General features: G+C 40.3%; 1 protein-coding gene across 2 annotated transcripts; it reads right to left on the reverse strand.

Annotated features, from left to right (window-relative positions):
• Window positions 1-9414: 9414 nt before the first annotated feature.
• Window positions 9415-17162, reverse strand: LOC139914085 (uncharacterized). 2 transcript variants are annotated; one of them, XM_078291843.1, is made up of 9 exons: window positions 16970-17162; window positions 15509-15699; window positions 14631-14768; window positions 14019-14154; window positions 13319-13496; window positions 12199-12340; window positions 10629-10775; window positions 9813-9886; window positions 9415-9652 (listed from the first exon to the last, which is right to left on the reverse strand). In XM_078291843.1, the coding sequence occupies exons 1-8, from the start codon at window positions 17087-17089 to the stop codon at window positions 9814-9816; spliced, it is 1125 nt and encodes a 374-aa protein (XP_078147969.1). In that variant the 5' UTR covers window positions 17090-17162; the 3' UTR covers window positions 9415-9652; window position 9813. The 2 variants fall into 2 exon arrangements, with proteins under 2 accessions (XP_078147969.1, XP_078147970.1); XM_078291844.1 differs by lacking the exon at window positions 14019-14154 and having other exon boundaries at window positions 13319-13464.
• Window positions 17163-19064: the final 1902 nt, after the last annotated feature.

The raw sequence follows: 19064 nt of genomic DNA on the forward strand, positions 1-19064 counted from the left end.
GTCCCAAAATAATCACCAAAAAACAACCATACCTTACTTATTACCCGTTTAAGAGGACCTTCCTAATATTGAACCCTGTTACACGTTCTATTCCTTTTATCTCAAGGCTTAAAAATCTTGTAGCCCGTCTCCTCATCACCGTTACATGGTAAAAGTGGGTTTAGCAGGTGAGGTTAATAAGGGATCATGGACACAGGAGGAGGTCTTGATGTTTTGTACTTCGGATGCTAAGAAATTCATTTGGCTGGTGAAACTCTTGATTCTTTGGCTGGTTGACTTAAGAAGTTAGTTTCATGCCCTGCGAACAAACCAACAAAGAGTTTATTATCATGTGGCTTCATGATGAACAAGTTTACAACCGACTGATGTTTATTTATTGTTACTATCTTGAAACCGTGACCTGTGTATTATTCCTATTGAGATGCTGCTCTGGCTCAGTCAACCGGAAGTAAAACAGATGTCTTAAACTTTACTGGTTCTTCTCCTTTTTTGGTGCTTTTACTTTTTTCCCCTGGGAAGGTTTTCTGGGCACGTCATTTCAGTTCAATTCAACTTTATTCTCCCCAAGGGGAAATTCTTTTTGCAGTTGACGTGAATAAAAACAGACACAAATGAATACACAAGTCCACAGCATACATAAAATCAATGACAACAGCAGCCAAAAAACAATAAAAGCAGTAAATTGCTGATCAAACAGTCACATAAAAACAAATTATCTAATACTCGTCTGCTCTTTTTCAGCATCGTCCTGCTTCACATTCATACAGTCACAAACCTGGAACTTGGAGGGTTAAATTCCTTGCTCAAGAGCGTCCCAGTAGTTATTCTTTAGGGGCGAGAAGAGTGATATTCATTCACTTTCCCCAAGCAGATTTGGGAATTCAAACTAGCAACTTTCACATGCCTGCTTCTCCAACCTTTAGAGTCCAGTGGTTCTCAATCCTGGTCCTCGGAGCCCAGAGTACTGCAGTCTTTCTGTTCTGCCAGGTAGGTCATTGGAGTTAACTGCGTTCACCTTGCATCCCAGGTGTATTATTATTATTGGATTATACAGCTATGAAAACCAGCATGGCCGAGTCCTGAGGACCAGGATCAAGATGATTTAGGACCTAGGCTGCGGTCTAATTGTTTTTTTTTGCTTAGGAAGGTTCCTGAGTGAAATGACCCAGAAGTATCTAAGTGGCAGCCATGATAAGAGCTGTTCGAATTCTCTAAATGTTAAGGAAAGGTGCTTCAATGCTTCCTTACTTAGCTCCTTTAGCATAGGGTACACTGGACTATCCTTTACGAAACGAAAGGAGATAATGCCGTCCCACAATTCCGTGCGGCAGCAACATTTGAAGCGACGCACCATTCGGCCGTTCACGAAAACAAACGATCATGACCGACAAGGGACGCAGATCATCATGCAAGTTACCGTTTCTTAGTAAGCATGTTCCATCTTATGCCATAACTTGCTAATATGCTTATATGTTTTGAACTTTCAACAATATGTTAAACCCATAGAGGCGAACTATGAACGTTACACTGCTGTTGTAAAATGATCAAAGTGAAGTTAACGTTGTAGCGTAACCTATGCTCAGTTTGCATTAGTTATTTCTTCATTCTGAGCGTTGTTGTATTGCCAGCCTTTAGGAATATCATTAATTAATTTTACTTCAGTCACAGATGCTGAAACCCTTGCCTTAATAAAGGCCTGTATCAGCCATAACAACTTCAAAGCACAATCAAGTCAACATTTCAAGGTGTTTACTGAGTTGTGTGTTTACTAACATGTTATGCCTATCTTGCATGAATTTAACAATTATTTTCATACAATCATACTAATTGGGATTCATGTCGATAAATATGAGTGGACAGGAGGGTGAGCGTGAGCAACCATTCTCAATGTGACAACCATTTAGTTTCTGGTAGCCTATATTCCTTTTTTATTTCAATTCCAACCTTGGTGATGAAGCAATATTTTTCACCGGGTTATATGAAACAACACGGTAAGAACGCACAGGGCGAAGTATCTTAAGATGCGCTTTTAGTAGTCCATCTTTGGAACACTGTAGTTTCACCACGGCAGACCCACGTCATTAACATCCGCCGTCGCATAATTACGTAGCCTAGTGTAAGTGCAGTCGGATTCTCTTAGCACCGCGGTTGTCTTTTCCTAAGCCCTTATGAATTCTCCTTCACATCTTTCCTTGACCTCATGACGTTTTCCAACGAGGTCAAGGAAAAGTGGTTAGGAATAGGAGTTAGGACGTATTTTTTTGACTATTCGACCGCAGCCCTAGGTACTCGATTCTGGTCCTCAAGGTTTTTGTTCCTCCCCTGGCGGTTAATGAGCCACACCTGAGCTCTTTATCAATAGGTGTTCTTGTAGGTTCTTGTCTCCTCCATGACACGTTACGTAATATCTAACCATTGAAGTATGATTCCAAAACAAAAGAATTAGAGGACAGAGGACAGATAAAACATCCCGGAAGTTTACTTGCCAGCTGAGGATGCATCAGATGGTGACTTGAACAAAAACAACAAACTGAAAGCCCCAAGATTCATTGCGAGAACAACATGAAACAGATGGAAAAGTAACAGCTGTGTGTCTTAATTGTGTGCGATGTGAAGCGCACAGTCCATCTCAAACTCTAAGGAAGCTCCTCTGTTCAATTTAATGAGAAGATTGTTCTCTCCAAGACGACTTGGGAAGAACTTTCTCCACAAAGTCACAAGATAGTATTGTGTATTGAGATAATTTAGGTCAACATAATTGTATTATGAAATTTTCATATTGGTACAGGCCTAGTCAGTAATGTAATCTCATGGCTTTCATTTACTTGTGGATTACTTGTCCCACAAAATCAACAAGATCTGAAGTAAAACATGGCATTGACATAAAATTGTACGTTCAAATACATTCAAATTTCAGTCCATTTCAGTATAAAAATAATCTTTCATTGGTTTTAGTAATTTCTATCCAGCGAAATGCTGAAAGGTGCACATTTGCAAATGTGCTTTGTAAATCTGCAAACTAGAAATATCTATAAATCTGTAAATATTCAAGTCTGTCAACAGTCAACATATCAAGAATTATTTCTAACCAACAGGATTAGCATGATGAAAACCAATGTCTATCTTTATATTTTTTATTTATTCTATTATCTGTCCTATTCTTTGCTGCTACAATGATGCCATGTCTTCTTAAGGATCAATAAAGTTAATTTTTATAAGGCTTAATTGAAGTAAATTTTAATTTGCACCCTTATCTTTTCAAAAATGACTGTTGTGGCAAAGTCATGAAATTAATACTAGAAAAACTTGCTTCACTTGCTAGTAAAAAAAAATATATTAAAAGCAGTGATCCAAAAAAAACAAGGCACTGTGTCTTAAGTCAAAAGAGACAAAAAGCCTTTATTGCATGGGCTGCAAGACAACTACAAATAATGTCGAGCTAATAGTCTTCATCAGGGTCATGACGATGATAAAATATTGGCCCTGCTTACTAGAATTTATATTATCTTCAATCTTTTACTAGCAAGTCAAGGATCCAAAGTTTTCTAGTATCAGTTTGAATCTACCTGTCCCTCCCAAGAGCAGCTTTATGTTCATATCAGACCCAAAAACCGCTTCTTCCCTCTGTCCTTGTCCTCATTAAAGTAATTCAATTAAAAAAATAATAATTCAAAATACATTAAAAAAAACCATATTAAACAGTAATGTGAAAGCAGCTGACCTCTGGAATGCAGGGAGGCAAATGAAAAGAAAATTTCCCTAAATGGATCAGTAAAGTGCGATGTGGCCAGCAGGCAGCGCTGTAGGCGTCGTTTTCCACTTCCTACTTAATGCGTACGAGGCGTAGAGTGATGTCTGCTGGCAGCCCTTGTCTGACCAGTTCATCTTTAAGCTGGAAAAGAAAAGAAAGGGTGGCATTGAGATATGACAGCTGTTACCTGAGGTATCTGAAGTGGCAGGACTAGATTTCTTAAGGCAAACTGAACTGAGACAGACAGACATGGTGTTACAACCCGGCTCAAGGAAGTAACAATGAGGAAGCCATACGTCAAAGTAAAAGTTAAAACAATTTATTAACTAAATTCTAGGGGAAAACAAACACAAACTAAAAGAACAGAACAAAAGGTGTGCATAGGTGAGGAGGGAGAGAGACACTGATGTCTGAAGGCTTTTTAAGCCCAAGGAGTACACCAATCAGCCTCAACGATGACCCCACCCCCCAGGCTCCTGCAAGACACACAGAGCCAGGAGAGTGGGAGGGTCGTCACAATGGACACACACTTTAAAAGATTTGTTATTTTCGTCACATTTCGCTCAGGGACGAGATGCGTAACTTTTCAGTACTGCGCTCGTACAAAACATTACCAGCTAACATTTTGACTTTGAATGGATCTTGATCCTTGGGTTAGATGGATTGGGCCAATATTATTATTCATTTAATATACAATTTTGTTTTTTGGTAACACTTTATTTGGACAGTCCAGTGTTGATACTCAACTATCAGGTGACAAAAAGTAGATGTTCAGCAAAGTGTCACTTGCCTATTTGGTGAATCTCCAGTATTCAAGGAAGGAAGCGCAGAAATCTGGGCTGATTATCAAAACCAAGAACGGCAAGTCGATACTTATGTGCTTGTGGAGAACGTTCTTCCCAAGAGTTTCCCTGGTCGCTCAAGTGACTTGACTTCTGGTGACTTGTTGATCATGTTGCTCATAGAGGGAATGCACAGTTCCTCCCATATCAGAGAAAATGCCTTATTTCTGTGGGTGTTAGGGTGTTTAACTATTACTATGAACGGGACAGGACTTGCTTTTGTTGTCACTCTTCCAACATGGCGGTATGTCCCTGGTAACGACTGCTAACCACTTTCCAAACTCTCTGTGACAGGCTGTTATACTTTACAATATTGACTGCATACTTGCCCAGGTTTGTTTGTGTTAGCTGTACATAGGGAGGTTTGTATTTTATATCAATGACGTGTGCAATTCTTATGAAGGGAGAGTTACTGAAACTCAGCATTTTCTTTTTCTATCAGGATCTGGGTAAAACAAAACAAGGTTTGAAATGTTTTTTGGTGAATATTTGCAAAAAGCGTTGTGAGGGGTGTGCGGTTTAGTCTTAATTTGTATAAGTCTCTGCCTATCCTGGCAAAGACTTCAATGCTACATGGCTGCTCTCCAAAACTGGGCTTAACCATTAACAACTTCCTTGTTCCTTCATTCATTTTGATGATTATGTGACACCCAAACAGCATATTACTTCCTTAGCGCAAGTGTGTGATTAATTCAGCTGATTCAGCTGTTCAGTTGCTAGGGTTAGTAGCTCAGTTTCTGTATCGGACCAAACAAACTGTTTAGGTGTGTAGGTGATTCATGATTGATTCACTCAGTTTGTTCAGCGGTTCATTTGCGAGTGTAGCCCGAAGTGCTTTTGCCTTACGAAACTGTAATTTTAACAAAGGTGAATCAACAGGACTGGTCCATAATCGATTCTCTACCATCAGATAATCCGAAAGAATCAAGATAGTTAAAAGAAGAACAGTCTCCCCAGCACTAATTCCGCATTCCAGTTTCACATGGAAACCTCACATCAGGAAGTATCCTTAACTGGAACTATGCTTATTCAAGTGTATCCAAGTTGGAGGGTGCAGTTATCTGACTAAGCATTATGTTACATGGGTCATTAGTAAATTGTCTTTTGATTTGATGAGACATGACAGACCTGTTGTAGGACTTCATTCCTGATGTTGTCTTCAGACAGTGGAGTCTCAGAGGAAAGTCTCACATTCAGACCTAAAACATAACCTGGAGAAACAGTGACTCGTCATTACAATGCAGAAAGAAAGAAAGCTTATAACAATAGATTCTTATTATTACACAATAGAAAGTGCTGAAACTGAGTAATAGAATACAGACAGAGTTCAGGGTGGGAAATTATCACCAGAAACCAGCCAAATGCTGGAAAATTTTGTTTGTGGCTGGGAAGTTAGGGGGCAATCACATCTACAGTTTGTTTTCTTTGGTCCGAACCATAGTGGAAAAGATTACTTTGCTGTATTTTTGCATTTGGTTTGCAGTCAGTAGCTATTTGGTCAAAGTAGCAGTCATACTTTTCAAAAATATGACAAATATCTCAGTTTGTAGTGAAGCTCTGCATATTTTACAGTCAAACAATCTTAGGGCCCAAATGCACCAGAAGCGATAGATGACAGGCATCACATAATGCACGCTGCTAATTTGATGCTTCTATGGCGGCATTTCAGACAAGAGATTTGCTGAAATCCATTGACGCATTTGGAAAAAGCGCACGTGTGACGCTTCCGGTGCATTTCTGCCTGACAGCTTAGTTATTGTGTCATACTCACGAGGCCCAGGACTTTCGGTACTTGTCGTGTTTGAGATTTCGGTTACAGGTGGCGTGGAAGCTGTAGTCGGTGAAGTTGTGGCTGCAGGTGTTGAGGTTGCGATTGATGGTGTAGTAGTTGAAGGGGGAATGGTAGTTGTACTGTGTGTGGTAGTTACTGTTGTTGGTGTGTTGGCTGCAGTTGGTGTAGTCATGGTTGTAGTTAGTGGTGTACTTGTAGAGAGAGTGGAGGTTGAATCTTGTATGGTAGTTGCTGCAGTTGGTGTAGTCGTGGTTGTAGTTAGTGGTGTAGCTGTAGGGAGAGTGGAGGTTGAATCTTGTATGGTAGTTGCTGCAGTTGGTGTAGTCGTGGTTGTAGTTAGTGGTGTAGTTGTGGGGAGAGTGGAGGTCGAATTTTGTCCGGTATTTGCTGCAGTTGGTGTAGTCGTGGTTGTAGTTAGTGGTGTAGTTGTGGGGAGAGTGGAGGTTGAATCTTGTATGGTAGTTGCTGCAGTTGGTGTAGTCGTGGTTATAGTTAGTGGTGTAGTTGCAGAGAGAGTGGAGGTTGAATCTTGTATGGTAGTTGGTGTAGTCGTGGTTGTAGTTAGTGGTGTAGTTGTGGGGAGAGTGGAGGTTGAATTTTGTCCGGTAGTTGCTGCAGTTGGTGTAGTCGTGGTTGTAGTTAGTGGTGTAGTTGTAGGGAGAGTGGAGGTTGAATCTTGTCCGTTAGTTGCTGCAGTTGGTGTAGTCGTGGTTGTAGTTAGTGGTGTAGTTGTAGGGAGAGTGGAGGTTGAACCTTGTATGGTAGTTGCTGCAGTTGGTGTAGTCGTGGTTGTAGTTAGTGGTGTAGTTGTAGAGAGAGTGGAGGTTGAATTTTGTCCGGTAGTTGCTGCAGTTGGTGTAGTCGTGGTTGTAGTTAGTGGTGTAGTAGTTAGTGGTGTAGTTGTGGGGAGAGTGGAGGTTGAATTTTGTCCGGTAGTTGCTGCAGTTGGTGTAGTCGTGGTTGTAGTTAGTGGTGTAGTTGTAGAGAGAGTGGAGGTTGAATTTTGTCCGGTAGTTGCTGCAGTTGGTGTAGTCGTGGTTGTAGTTAGTGGTGTAGTAGTTAGTGGTGTAGTTGTGGGGAGAGTGGAGGTTGAATCTTGTATGGTAGTTGCTGCAGTTGGTGTAGTCGTGGTTGTAGTTAGTGGTGTAGTTGTGGGGAGAGTGGAGGTCGAATTTTGTCCGGTATTTGCTGCAGTTGGTGTAGTCGTGGTTGTAGTTAGTGGTGTAGTTGTGGGGAGAGTGGAGGTTGAATCTTGTATGGTAGTTGCTGCAGTTGGTGTAGTCGTGGTTATAGTTAGTGGTGTAGTTGCAGAGAGAGTGGAGGTTGAATCTTGTATGGTAGTTGGTGTAGTCGTGGTTGTAGTTAGTGGTGTAGTTGTGGGGAGAGTGGAGGTCGAATTTTGTCCGGTAGTTGCTGCAGTTGGTGTAGTCGTGGTTGTAGTTAGTGGTGTAGTTGTAGGGAGAGTGGAGGTTGAATCTTGTCCGTTAGTTGCTGCAGTTGGTGTAGTCGTGGTTGTAGTTAGTGGTGTAGTTGTAGGGAGAGTGGAGGTTGAACCTTGTATGGTAGTTGCTGCAGTTGGTGTAGTCGTGGTTGTAGTTAGTGGTGTAGTTGTAGAGAGAGTGGAGGTTGAATTTTGTCCGGTAGTTGCTGCAGTTGGTGTAGTCGTGGTTGTAGTTAGTGGTGTAGTAGTTAGTGGTGTAGTTGTGGGGAGAGTGGAGGTTGAATTTTGTCCGGTAGTTGCTGCAGTTGGTGTAGTCGTGGTTGTAGTTAGTGGTGTAGTTGTAGAGAGAGTGGAGGTTGAATTTTGTCCGGTAGTTGCTGCAGTTGGTGTAGTCGTGGTTGTAGTTAGTGGTGTAGTAGTTAGTGGTGTAGTTGTGGGGAGAGTGGAGGTTGAATCTTGTCCGGTAGTTGCTGCAGTTGGTGTAGTCGTGGTTGTAGTTAGTGGTGTAGTTGTAGAGAGAGTGGAGGTTGAATTTTGTCCGGTAGTTGCTGCAGTTGGTGTAGTCGTGGTTGTAGTTAGTGGTGTAGTAGTTAGTGGTGTAGTTGTGGGGAGAGTGGAGGTTGAATTTTGTCCGGTAGTTGCTGCAGTTGGTGTAGTCGTGGTTGTAGTTAGTGGTGTAGTTGTAGAGAGAGTGGAGGTTGAATTTTGTCCGGTAGTTGCTGCAGTTGGTGTAGTCGTGGTTGTAGTTAGTGGTGTAGTAGTTAGTGGTGTAGTTGTGGGGAGAGTGGAGGTTGAATTTTGTCCGGTAGTTGCTGCAGTTGGTGTAGTCGTGGTTGTAGTTAGTGGTGTAGTTGTAGAGAGAGTGGAGGTTGAATTTTGTCCGGTAGTTGCTGCAGTTGGTGTAGTCGTGGTTGTAGTTAGTGGTGTAGTAGTTAGTGGTGTAGTTGTGGGGAGAGTGGAGGTTGAATCTTGTCCGGTAGTTGCTGCAGTTGGTGTAGTCGTGGTTGTAGTTAGTGGTGTAGTTGTAGAGAGAGTGGAGGTTGAATTTTGTCCGGTAGTTGCTGCAGTTGGTGTAGTCGTGGTTGTAGTTAGTGGTGTAGTTGTAGAGAGAGTGGAGGTTGAATCTTGTATGGTAGTTGCTGCAGTTGGTGTAGTCGTGGTTGTAGTTAGTGGTGTAGTTGTAGAGAGAGTGGAGGTTGAATTTTGTCCGGTAGTTGCTGCAGTTGGTGTAGTCGTGGTTGTAGTTAGTGGTGTAGTTGTAGGGAGAGTGGAGGTTGAATCTTGTATGGTGTTTGCTGCAGTTGGTGCAGTCGTGGTTGTAGTTAGTGGTGTAGTTGTAGAGAGAGTGGAGGTTGAATCTTGTATGGTAGTTGCTGCAGTTGGTGTAGTCGTGGTTGTAGTTAGTGGTGTAGTTGTAGAGAGAGTGGAGGTTGAATCTTGTATGGTAGTTGCTGCAGTTGGTGTAGTCCTGGTTGTAGTTAGTGGTGTAGTTGTAGGGAGAGTGGAGGTTGAATCTTGTATGGTAGTTGCTGCAGTTGGTGTAGTCCTGGTTGTAGTTAGTGGTGTAGTTGTGGGGAGAGTGGAGGTTGAATTTTGTATGGTAGTTGCTGCAGTTGGTGTAGTCGTGGTTGTAGTTAGTGGTGTAGTTGTAGGGAGAGTGGAGGTTGAATCTTGTACGGTAGTTGCTGCAGTTGGTGTAGTCGTGGTTGTTGTGATTACTTGTGTAATTGTAGAGGGAGTGCTGGTTGTACTTTGTGTGGTAGTGACCGTAGCTGGTGTGTTGGTTGTAGTTGTAATGAGCAGTGTTGTAGTTGTAGGAGGGACAGCTGAAGTTGTTATTCCCGTTGTCAGTTGGGTGTTCGAATCTATGTCCATTCCAGGTAATGTTGGTTCTGTAAAAATAAGTTACAAAAACATTTCACATTAACTCTATCAAACCAGGAAATCAGCAAAGGATTTTGAAATTTGGAGAAATGAGTAACTGACTCTACTCACCATTTCCAACGCGTACAATCACACATCGTAGCGCCGAGTGATACTTTATTGGGTTAGGCTGACGGCTGAGGAAATAAATCAATAGCTTTGTTACAAAATGTGATGTACATCTTTGGAGAAATTAGATGATTTACTATGAAGCAGTAATCCCTTAAAATAACCTTACATTTTCATTAATTTACATGAATTAACCCCTTAATTCATGCAAAATCCCCTTAAACTTAATTAAGGGAGTTAGTAATGGAGGAGATCCCATCGAAACCTCTTTAAACACCCCCTTAATCTTGACTCCTTACTTTCTAATTAAATGAAAAATTCAGGGAGGAACTTTGTCATTAATTTCCACTTAATAACCCTGTAACCCTGCACAAAAGGCATGAAAAATCCCTTAATTACTAGTGTCTCTGTGAATCAACCCATGATACTAACCTTACTTTTTTAAAGCTATGTTATTTTTAACGGATAATTAATGTTTATGAAATGGAGAAATCAAGGACAGTTCAGGGATAAAATTAAGGGGTTTGGTTTTGTAGTGTTAGGAAACATTTTTTTTTATTTCATCATGTACTCTTCAAATGGGTTAGCATGGGTTAATGACTTTATACTGTGCCATACACAACACAAGTGCAAATAGTTACATTGTACAGTCTGTAATTGCATTGTGATATTACCCTCTCGAAAAACCTTATGAGGGAGATTTTCCTGAAATACTTACATATATATAATACTACAGTGTTACTATGTACTTGGAATACTTTTCGATAGGTTAATGCTTAGGTTAATACAATGAAGTAACAAGAGACTGACTTGTTAACTGCCTGGACCACAAAGCAGATGGGATGGCTTTCTCCATCTTCCTGCTCGGACGGTGTCCAAGTCAGGATGAACTGTCCTGCTACTGATCCAGTCGGGTTTTCTGTGTTGTGTGGCCCGCTGAACAAAAGCTCTGAAACACTTTAACAAACAGAAAGGAGGGCATGTTGAGTTGAATCAGCATTACCCAAAAGATTGTGGTGAACACACCATTGTTCTGAGTTTCCGCCCACAAATGGACAAATGGCTTCTGACTCAGCTTTCTTTTGTTCCTCATGATAGTTGTATGATTGATTTTTTATGTCAAATGCGTTGCTTTCTTTTACCAATGAACAAGCACGTAATGTGTGATAAGGTGCGACCAGTTTAGCACTAAATTGACTCACTGGGGATTAGAGCCTGGGATCTCTGGCATGGCAAACCTGCTTTACCAGCCAAGCTAAACTCAAAGTGACACAGCAATCTGTCTGCATCCAACTTTCTTGAAATATTTGGGCCAAATGACCGACAGAGTGATTTGCACTAGCAGCTGGTCGCAGCCAAAAATTTGGATCCAAACAATTTTGCTTAGCTGTACTTTTAGATAATGGGAATTCTGACTTTTAAGGAATACATTTATTTTGTGCCATTTTTGCCACTATGGAATGCACAGCCCGCAAAATAAATAGAAAAGTTTTGTCATCTCTTAACAGGTTCCCTCTACTGCATATCTAACAACAAACATCGCTGAGGGTTCCTTTGCATTTGCTGAGAGGCCGTTTGTGAGACGGCCGATTGCATCGCTTAAAGGAGGTTTAAAAAAAATGGTGGGGACAGAATCAGTTCAGAATCAAGACAGTTCAAAAAGTGATGGGCACATGTCCCCGGCGTCCCCCAGTGTAAATCCATAGCCATCTTGGATGTGCCGAGGAAGATTGGCATGATACTCTAGGAATCAGAATCACTTTAGTTGCCAAGCAGAATTCCTTCTTAACCACAGCTACATACAAGTAATCTATAAAACCTACAATGACATTTGATTTTCATTGCGCATTTTATTTATTCATTTAATTTTTTTTTTTATTCATTTACAGGTAGTAATCTATCCCCAATTTCCCCTTACCATTTAATGGGTGGGGTGAGTCACCCTGCTAACCCTAAAGGAATTTCACCAGAGTGGCAAGAATAAAAATCTGTGGGAAATACTGAATCCATATGATTTTTTGGCATGAAAACGTTAAAATCTAATGAAATTGATTATCAGCACGATTGGACAAGTTTCATGTTGTCATGTTTTTTGGCTTTGAATGCATACTTCTGCATCTACTTGTCAGTATATCTTGTCTGCACTATATGTTAGGTTTTGTTACACTTTGCTGCACCTGCGTCAAACCTGTATTGTGTGATTGTCTTGGCATTTATCAGTACAAATTAATCAGGTGAAATTCCTTGTGCACCTGTTGAAATACTTGTGTCTTTAAATTGATAATTATTCCTTCTCTAACCAGCATCTCAGAGGGGTACACAGGGGATCTATGGTATTTTAATATCTGAATGCTTTTTTGTTTGCTTGCTTTTTACTCACATGGCGTTATTTGCCTCTGCGTTGATGGTGATTGACAAGGTCTGACGGACAGGAGTGTACAGCTGAGCTCTGTTGGCTGGGGTTGGAGGCAGGAACCTGGGCAGATAGTGTCCCTCTGTACAGGATGGCACTGGAGCGTCCACTGGAACAATAAAGAAAAATACAGTTTTAGTGTAACCTTGTGTAATTTCAGTGTCTACACAATCCTGCAGCAAGAAGCTTCTGGATCAAATCAGGTTCTGATACAGCGCCTACCTCACGGGGTTTATAAAAAATCCCTTTGCTTTTTGTTCTCAAAATTTCTTTAGTAAGTTTCCACCATGGACTGCTAGATTTTTAAGTGCAGTAGTCTGTGAATCGCACGTTTCACAATGCTGCTTCCTCTGATTCGGCCCAGTAATGCAGAATATCTTCACGATGCAGCAATGCGAAACATCTTCTATGTGCCAAATGATTACATAAATAAGAAGAAGAATAAAAAACTTGAAACAAGTTGGTCTACTATTGATTATGCGTGCATCAGACCTACAGCTTTTATGAATAACAGCAATATTGTGTGGCTGTTCGAGCGACAAACACTACAAACTCCAGACTGGAGCTTGTTATTCAAACATTTCTCAGAGAACCACAGTTTTTCTGGCTAAGTAGCATTAGACTGAAGTCCAGTGAAAAGACAAGAGGTAAGAGAGGAGGAAACTAATATTATGAAGCCTAGCGCTGTTGCTACGAACTGAAACAATGCAATCTATCCATACTAAGTTATCTAGGTTAGCTAGTTAGCCTAGCTGACCTTCCAAGTTCAAACTAGCCATACTAGCCTGTAGCTAGCTAGCCTGCTGACCTTCCAACATCATGAATGCCATTATCATGAATGAATGAAAAAAGGAAGTTACTGTCATTCGTATTTTTTATATCTATTTTGACCAGATTTCCGTCATTGCCAGTTTGTCAATTAGCTAACTTGGCTCTGAAAAACTGTAGTTGTTTGGCTCCGCCCATTGGGTTCAACTCAATCGATGAGATTATGTCTATCTCCAAAGCAGCTCTGCCTCTGAGAAATGTTTGTTTGTTTGTATAGCTAAAACTTCAGTCTGAAAAAAGGTGACGAGAGATCTCCTACCCTTTACAACAAACTGGACAGGTAGACTGCTGAGAGCTTCGTTAGTACTTCTCCCCGTCTCAGAACCATCGGTTTGGGTGAGTACAATATTCTGGTTGGGAAAGTCCTCCATCACCAGCTGAACCACGTACGAGCCTTCATTACTCCTGCTGGTGGCGGAAAATGACAAAACACAAGACTGCAAAAGAAAAGAAAGGAGACAAGTCCAACCTAACTCAATATTGCTGCATTTGTTTTATGTAAATGAAGAGTTAATGTCTGAAACATAATTTTGTAAGAATGGTGGATATTTTGGAACAAAACATTTTCCATTTAACATTCCGAATTCTGTCAAATAGAAAATCCACCAATCTTCCAAAATCTGCTAATCTTACAAACTGCAAAATTCAAGCTCTTCGAAATTCAAATTCGAGTTAATAGCTTAAACGGAGAGTGGGAGAGAATAGGGGGAGGCTGTGTGTGAGTGAGTGAGTGAGTGAGTGAGTGAGAGAAAAAAAAAAAGTTTTCCTTTGCTTGCCATTTTTCCCAATTCCCGCAATTTTACCGCAAAAAGAGTACATAAAACCTTGCAAATTGTATCGCAATTTTTGAGAAAAGCAGCAGCAAAATCAAGCATTTTTGGCCGCAATAATCACAAAAAAACTCTGCAAAATCCTGGTGGGACTGATCTATTTCTATTTGGTTATGAGCGGCTACTCACTGTTGATAAGCTCAGAACAGACGGCGGTGTGCAAGGGTTACACTCCGATTGTGTATTTCCATATCTGCATTCAACCCGGTCTCCATCAGGGTCGAACGCCAACAGGTTGATCTCTCGCTGACAGTTTGAAGGAACTCTGAGAGAGAGAGAGAGAGAGAGAGAGAGAGAGAGAGAGATCATAACAGCTTCTGTGAGTCAGCAGTGACCTAATAAGTTACCTTTCAAGCTAAAATCACTTTGAATTTATTGGGAAGCAATGTCTAAAAACATCCCAGCAGGGAAGCATTCAGGACCAATATTCTGTCTGAGATGTGAGCAATTCCCACTGAGGTGAACCCATGCAAAAATACATGCACTGGTGTTTAGTTTTTAGTTAGTCCTGCAACCCGGCTGACCTGCCAAGATCATGAATGCCATAGTTATGAATGAATAAAATAAAAAATAAAAAGTCATTACCATTTATGTTGTATTTTATATAATATATTTATTTATATTTTGACCAGATTTCTCTTTGCCATTGAAGTTTGCCAGTTAGCTAACTCTGAAAAACTGGATCTTTGGTGCCAATCGCCTCACACAGAACAAAAACAACAGAGTGGTGAAGAGGCTCACCGCAGGGCCGGCAGGATGGTGGTCTGAGGTGATCTGTTGGCTTGGCCGGTGTCGGACCGGTTCCTCAGGTCCACCAGAGTCAAGGCTCTCCAGGCAGCGATGCCATTTTCATTACTTACCCAGTTGCCGCTATTCAACCTTTGGTGGAAGTTCATGGGAGATGAGGTTATTGTGTTGCTCAGAAGTGTGTGTACGAATGTACTGTATGTACCTATTTATATAGGTGTGTATGTACAGGTAACTTCCAAGATATAGGAAACACCAACATTAAGTGTGTAAATAAGGTGTTAGTCCACCAGGAGCCACCAGAACAGCTTCAACGCTCCTTGGCATCAATTCTACAAGTGTCTGAACTCTACTGGAGGGACGTCACACGCTAAGCATGATGGGATAATTGCTTCATTATCTTAGGGACCAAACATATCTCATCTCTAAACATGATGGCAGTGGCCCAAACTATTTATCAACCATATTTCACAATATTGTATAATATAGGAAGACCAGATCAAAGTAGTATTTTGTCGCTGACGGATGAAAACCTTGTAACTCCAATTCTGGGGCTTTGCATGTTTTAATTGAATTGAATTGAATTGTTCCTCTATAGGATGAGAAATTTCTTCAACGCTTGGGCTGATGAAACCCTTTCAAAGGCATTTGGATAAACTCAAAAATGCATGGCCGTCAAGTTAAAAACAAGATTATTTTTATTAGTTCCTGAACCGTTGACATTTTGGAGATACAAGGTTTTCACCGGCAGGAGTGAGAAGAAACTCTAGTTTGTTTTACCCTCCGTGGAAAACCAGATGGGTACAAATTACTTTGCTGTCAGTTAAGCTGTCAAAATTACTTGCAAAGCTGATTTTTTTTGGTGTACTCACCGCAGCTGAAACGGAGCGTTGGTGGAAATCTGCCGAAACATGACTCCTTCCCTCTGGCACCATTCCCCACTGCTCTCCTGATCCACGATGTTCAGCGTTAAACTCTCAACAGTCCCACAGTCCCCGCTGATACAGACCCACGTGTCCTCTTGTGTGCATGAGTGAAAGTTAAGCTTGTAGCGAAGGACCACCTGCAATATTACAATAATATGATATTATTACATTAAGAATCATTCTTATTAATAACATAATTTATGATGGTAGTTGTTCAGGATGTTAGTTTGGGAATAGATGTCACTTTGATGCAGTTAAAACGCGTTGAACAGTATGAATTAGGGTTCGACCGATACCGATGGTGATGTTTTTGTATTGACGCTGCTGATGGAGGATATTTGTGCCAATGTTCAATATCTTTCCGGTTTCATGCTGAAAATTTTTAAGTATTCAGAATTGTATTCTTGTCAGGGTGGGAAAGCCTCTGAAACAGCATTCAGAGCATCATGGGACACTAAAACTCTCCACTGAAACACAGACTGATGAAATTATTTTAGTGTCAGCAGCTCTTTAAAGCAGGGAGACCCACCACACCTAATCAATGTTAAGGAAACTCTGGGATACATTACTGCCTTGAAGATGAAGAAAAAATAATAATAATAAAATATATACATTATTGAACTATTAAATGAATGAATAAAATGCGTAAAGAAAAATAAAATGTAATTGTAGGTTTTACAGACTGTTTAGTGTTTAGTTAATTTGCACAGTGATAAAACATAAAGGTGAAGTGATGAAACCAGTGATAAAATGCAATTAAATAAAAAAATATATAAAAGAGGAAAAATTACTACTTTGTAAAACAAACACCTCATGAAACATTCTTTTCCAAAACACTATGAATCAATGTTTTTGTTGGGGGGGGGGGGGAATATTACCGGAAATTCATTATTCAATATTTATAAAACATAAGAGTGTAGTCTGTAGAAATATTCTCATTTTGTCAACAAAGAACATAAGCTGCTAATTATCCTTTAAAAAAAAAATCACAGAATTTATCTTTATTTTGTGCTATTATTCATTCTGTAACTGTCGGTGCCACTTTTTTCTAATGGTGAATATTTAATTTTAGAATAAAACTCATTTATTTCATTTAAACACATAACACAATTCTCCTTCAAGAAAAACAAAAACATAATTTGTTTCATTTTATAAGAGTCTGTGTATTAATATTATTATTTCAAATGGCAGATATTTCATTTTGGAATAAAACTCTTAATTGTTTCTGTATCCCAAAAGTGAAGACCAGTCTGTGAAAACATTTCCTTCCATTCTTGAAAAACCCCCCACCATATTTTGTTTTCAGTCAATCATTTTGTAAGACTATGTGTTACAATTATTATAATTATTTTCAAATGGTGTATATCTCAGTTTGGAATGAAGCTCTTCAGTTATAATTTTACCTACCTGGACAGATCCATCTGCACTGTTGTTTTTGGGGATAAAAGTCATCACCGTCCCATAGAAGTGACTAGCGTGGGAGCTGCAGACCAGCAGCAGCAGCAGCAGCAGTGGAGAGAGAGACATAGTGAATGTAGTAGTCTCTCTACACACAGACAGTAGATTTATGCTGGCACTTACACACACACACCCTCTCTGACAGTCTCTCTCTCTCTTCCTATCTCTTTTTATCTGTGTCTAACACACACACACGGAAGAAAAAACGCCTTTAGTTTGGGATCAAACAATGAACAAGGAAGTAAACTGGTATGCAGCAATTTTCCATGTGATGGGAACGTTGATAGTATACAGTCATTTGTCTTGGTGGAAATCAATGCAGAGCAGAGGTGGGGACTCGAGTCACATGACTTGGACTCGAGTCAGACTCAAGTCACAGTTTTGATTGCTTGAGACTTGACTTGATGCATGAAGAGAAGACTTGACTTGACTTGGGTTCTGCTGACTTGGCACTTGACTTTGACTTGTACTTTGATGACTTGAAATGGTTTCTAAAGTGATGCTCTTACCAAGTTTTTTTTCCTATTAAAACCATATTGCATTGAAAATTCCTAGATATTTAGTTTTCTTTAAGATATTAAATTGATACTGGACTTGATTTGTTCTGACTTGACTTGCTGTTCTACATTTAGACTTGAGACTTGACATTAATGACTTGGACTTGACTTGGACTTGACTTGGTAATCTACATTTAGACTTGGGACTTGACTTGAGACTGACAAACAATAACAACATGTTTGTGGAGAAAATAAAAACATTGAATTTGGCCTCAGCAGTGTGAACAGGCTTGATGACTGAATTAGTGACATTCTCCTCACAGCAGTGCGTAACCACATCAACAACCTGTCTAAAATATCACATGATTAGTTGTGGTTTGCCTTGTGGGAAAGCGTCTCCATTTCCTAATCTACGGGTAACAACCCCAAAAAGCACGTTTTTATGGCTATCAGGAGACGGATGTTGACATCTGATAGCCAGTTCCTCATGTTTGGAAAGCCTAGTGTTCTTTTCTGGTATGAATACCAGAGAAGGGAAATTACAGCAAAGAAGCCGAAAGATCCATCATGGTTAGCTACAGGAACTGGAACCATTTTATTTTTTCCTTGTAACTTTGCAGAGATCCAACAGAAATGTCGAAACGAAAGTGAAGAGGTAATATATCATCATACTAAATATTGGTATAATAATAGGTGTACTGCTTTGTCATTTACGTTTTTGGCTTTAGAACAAGGCATTTTAGCCTTCGTAACTGCATTTCCTTTCTGATTGTTTCACTCGTAACACCGTCCTCCATCGCTGAACAGTTGAAAATGCCGGAGAATGAGTGACACACATGGCAGAGGGACGACAGGACCCTAACTACAGCGCGTAAGGACAGTGAAAGACATATAATTGACAGTAGATTGTACAAGTCACATACAAAGGATAGTAACATGCATATCGCAAGTAAGATGGTACAACCAGAGTCATATTCTCTGTAATCGCCAATGACAATAAATATACAGCAGTGACGTCACTGTTCTGTTGATGTCGCCATATTGACTCCCAGTTTGACTCCCAAAAATGTTCACAGTGAGAGAAAGTGTCTACTATCGCTATTTTGTGATATGTGATTTGTGTAATGAAATAACGCACTACACTCCCAAGTACCAATTAAAATTTTTGTCTTCTATTGTGCCGTCAGATGTAGTAATTATGTTGGGATGGAGGTTTGCCCGCTGATAAGGAGACGCTACAAAGGTATCGTTATCTGACCTGCCTGGTAATCAGGAACTACTTTACGTAGTTAGTTTACTGAAATGTATCGGTACCTTTGGATACCTTAAGGGTGTCATCAGAATACAGAGAAAAGATGGAGAGAGGGAATAAAAAGTTCACAGGAAGGTCATTGATGAGCCAGGTGGGGCCTAACATTGTCCAGCAGCAGTGACACGTGATTTTTGTTTGGATCTGATCTTCAACAATGAAGCCCGATGACCGATAACCACAGTTGGCTCAGAAAACAGCAGAGAAGCAGTCAGACCAGTTTGGAGTACTTTGCTTA

Source organism: Centroberyx gerrardi, chromosome 23 (assembly GCF_048128805.1).
Source record: "Centroberyx gerrardi isolate f3 chromosome 23, fCenGer3.hap1.cur.20231027, whole genome shotgun sequence".
Lineage (NCBI taxonomy): Eukaryota > Metazoa > Chordata > Actinopteri > Beryciformes > Berycidae > Centroberyx > Centroberyx gerrardi.

Excerpts from the sequence above, each read along its gene's own strand:
- LOC139914085 (XM_078291843.1), bottom strand. The coding sequence starts at position 17,089 with ATGTCTCTCTCTCCACTGCTGCTGCTGCTGCTGCTGGTCTGCAGCTCC. Across the intron at positions 15,700-16,969 it reads GTGCAGATGGATCTGTCCAG|GTGGTCCTTCGCTACAAGCT; the intron begins GTAGGTAAAATT and ends GTAATATTGCAG. Across the intron at positions 10,776-12,198 it reads GCAGAGGCAAATAACGCCAT|TGTTTCAGAGCTTTTGTTCA; the intron begins GTGAGTAAAAAG and ends TGTTTGTTAAAG.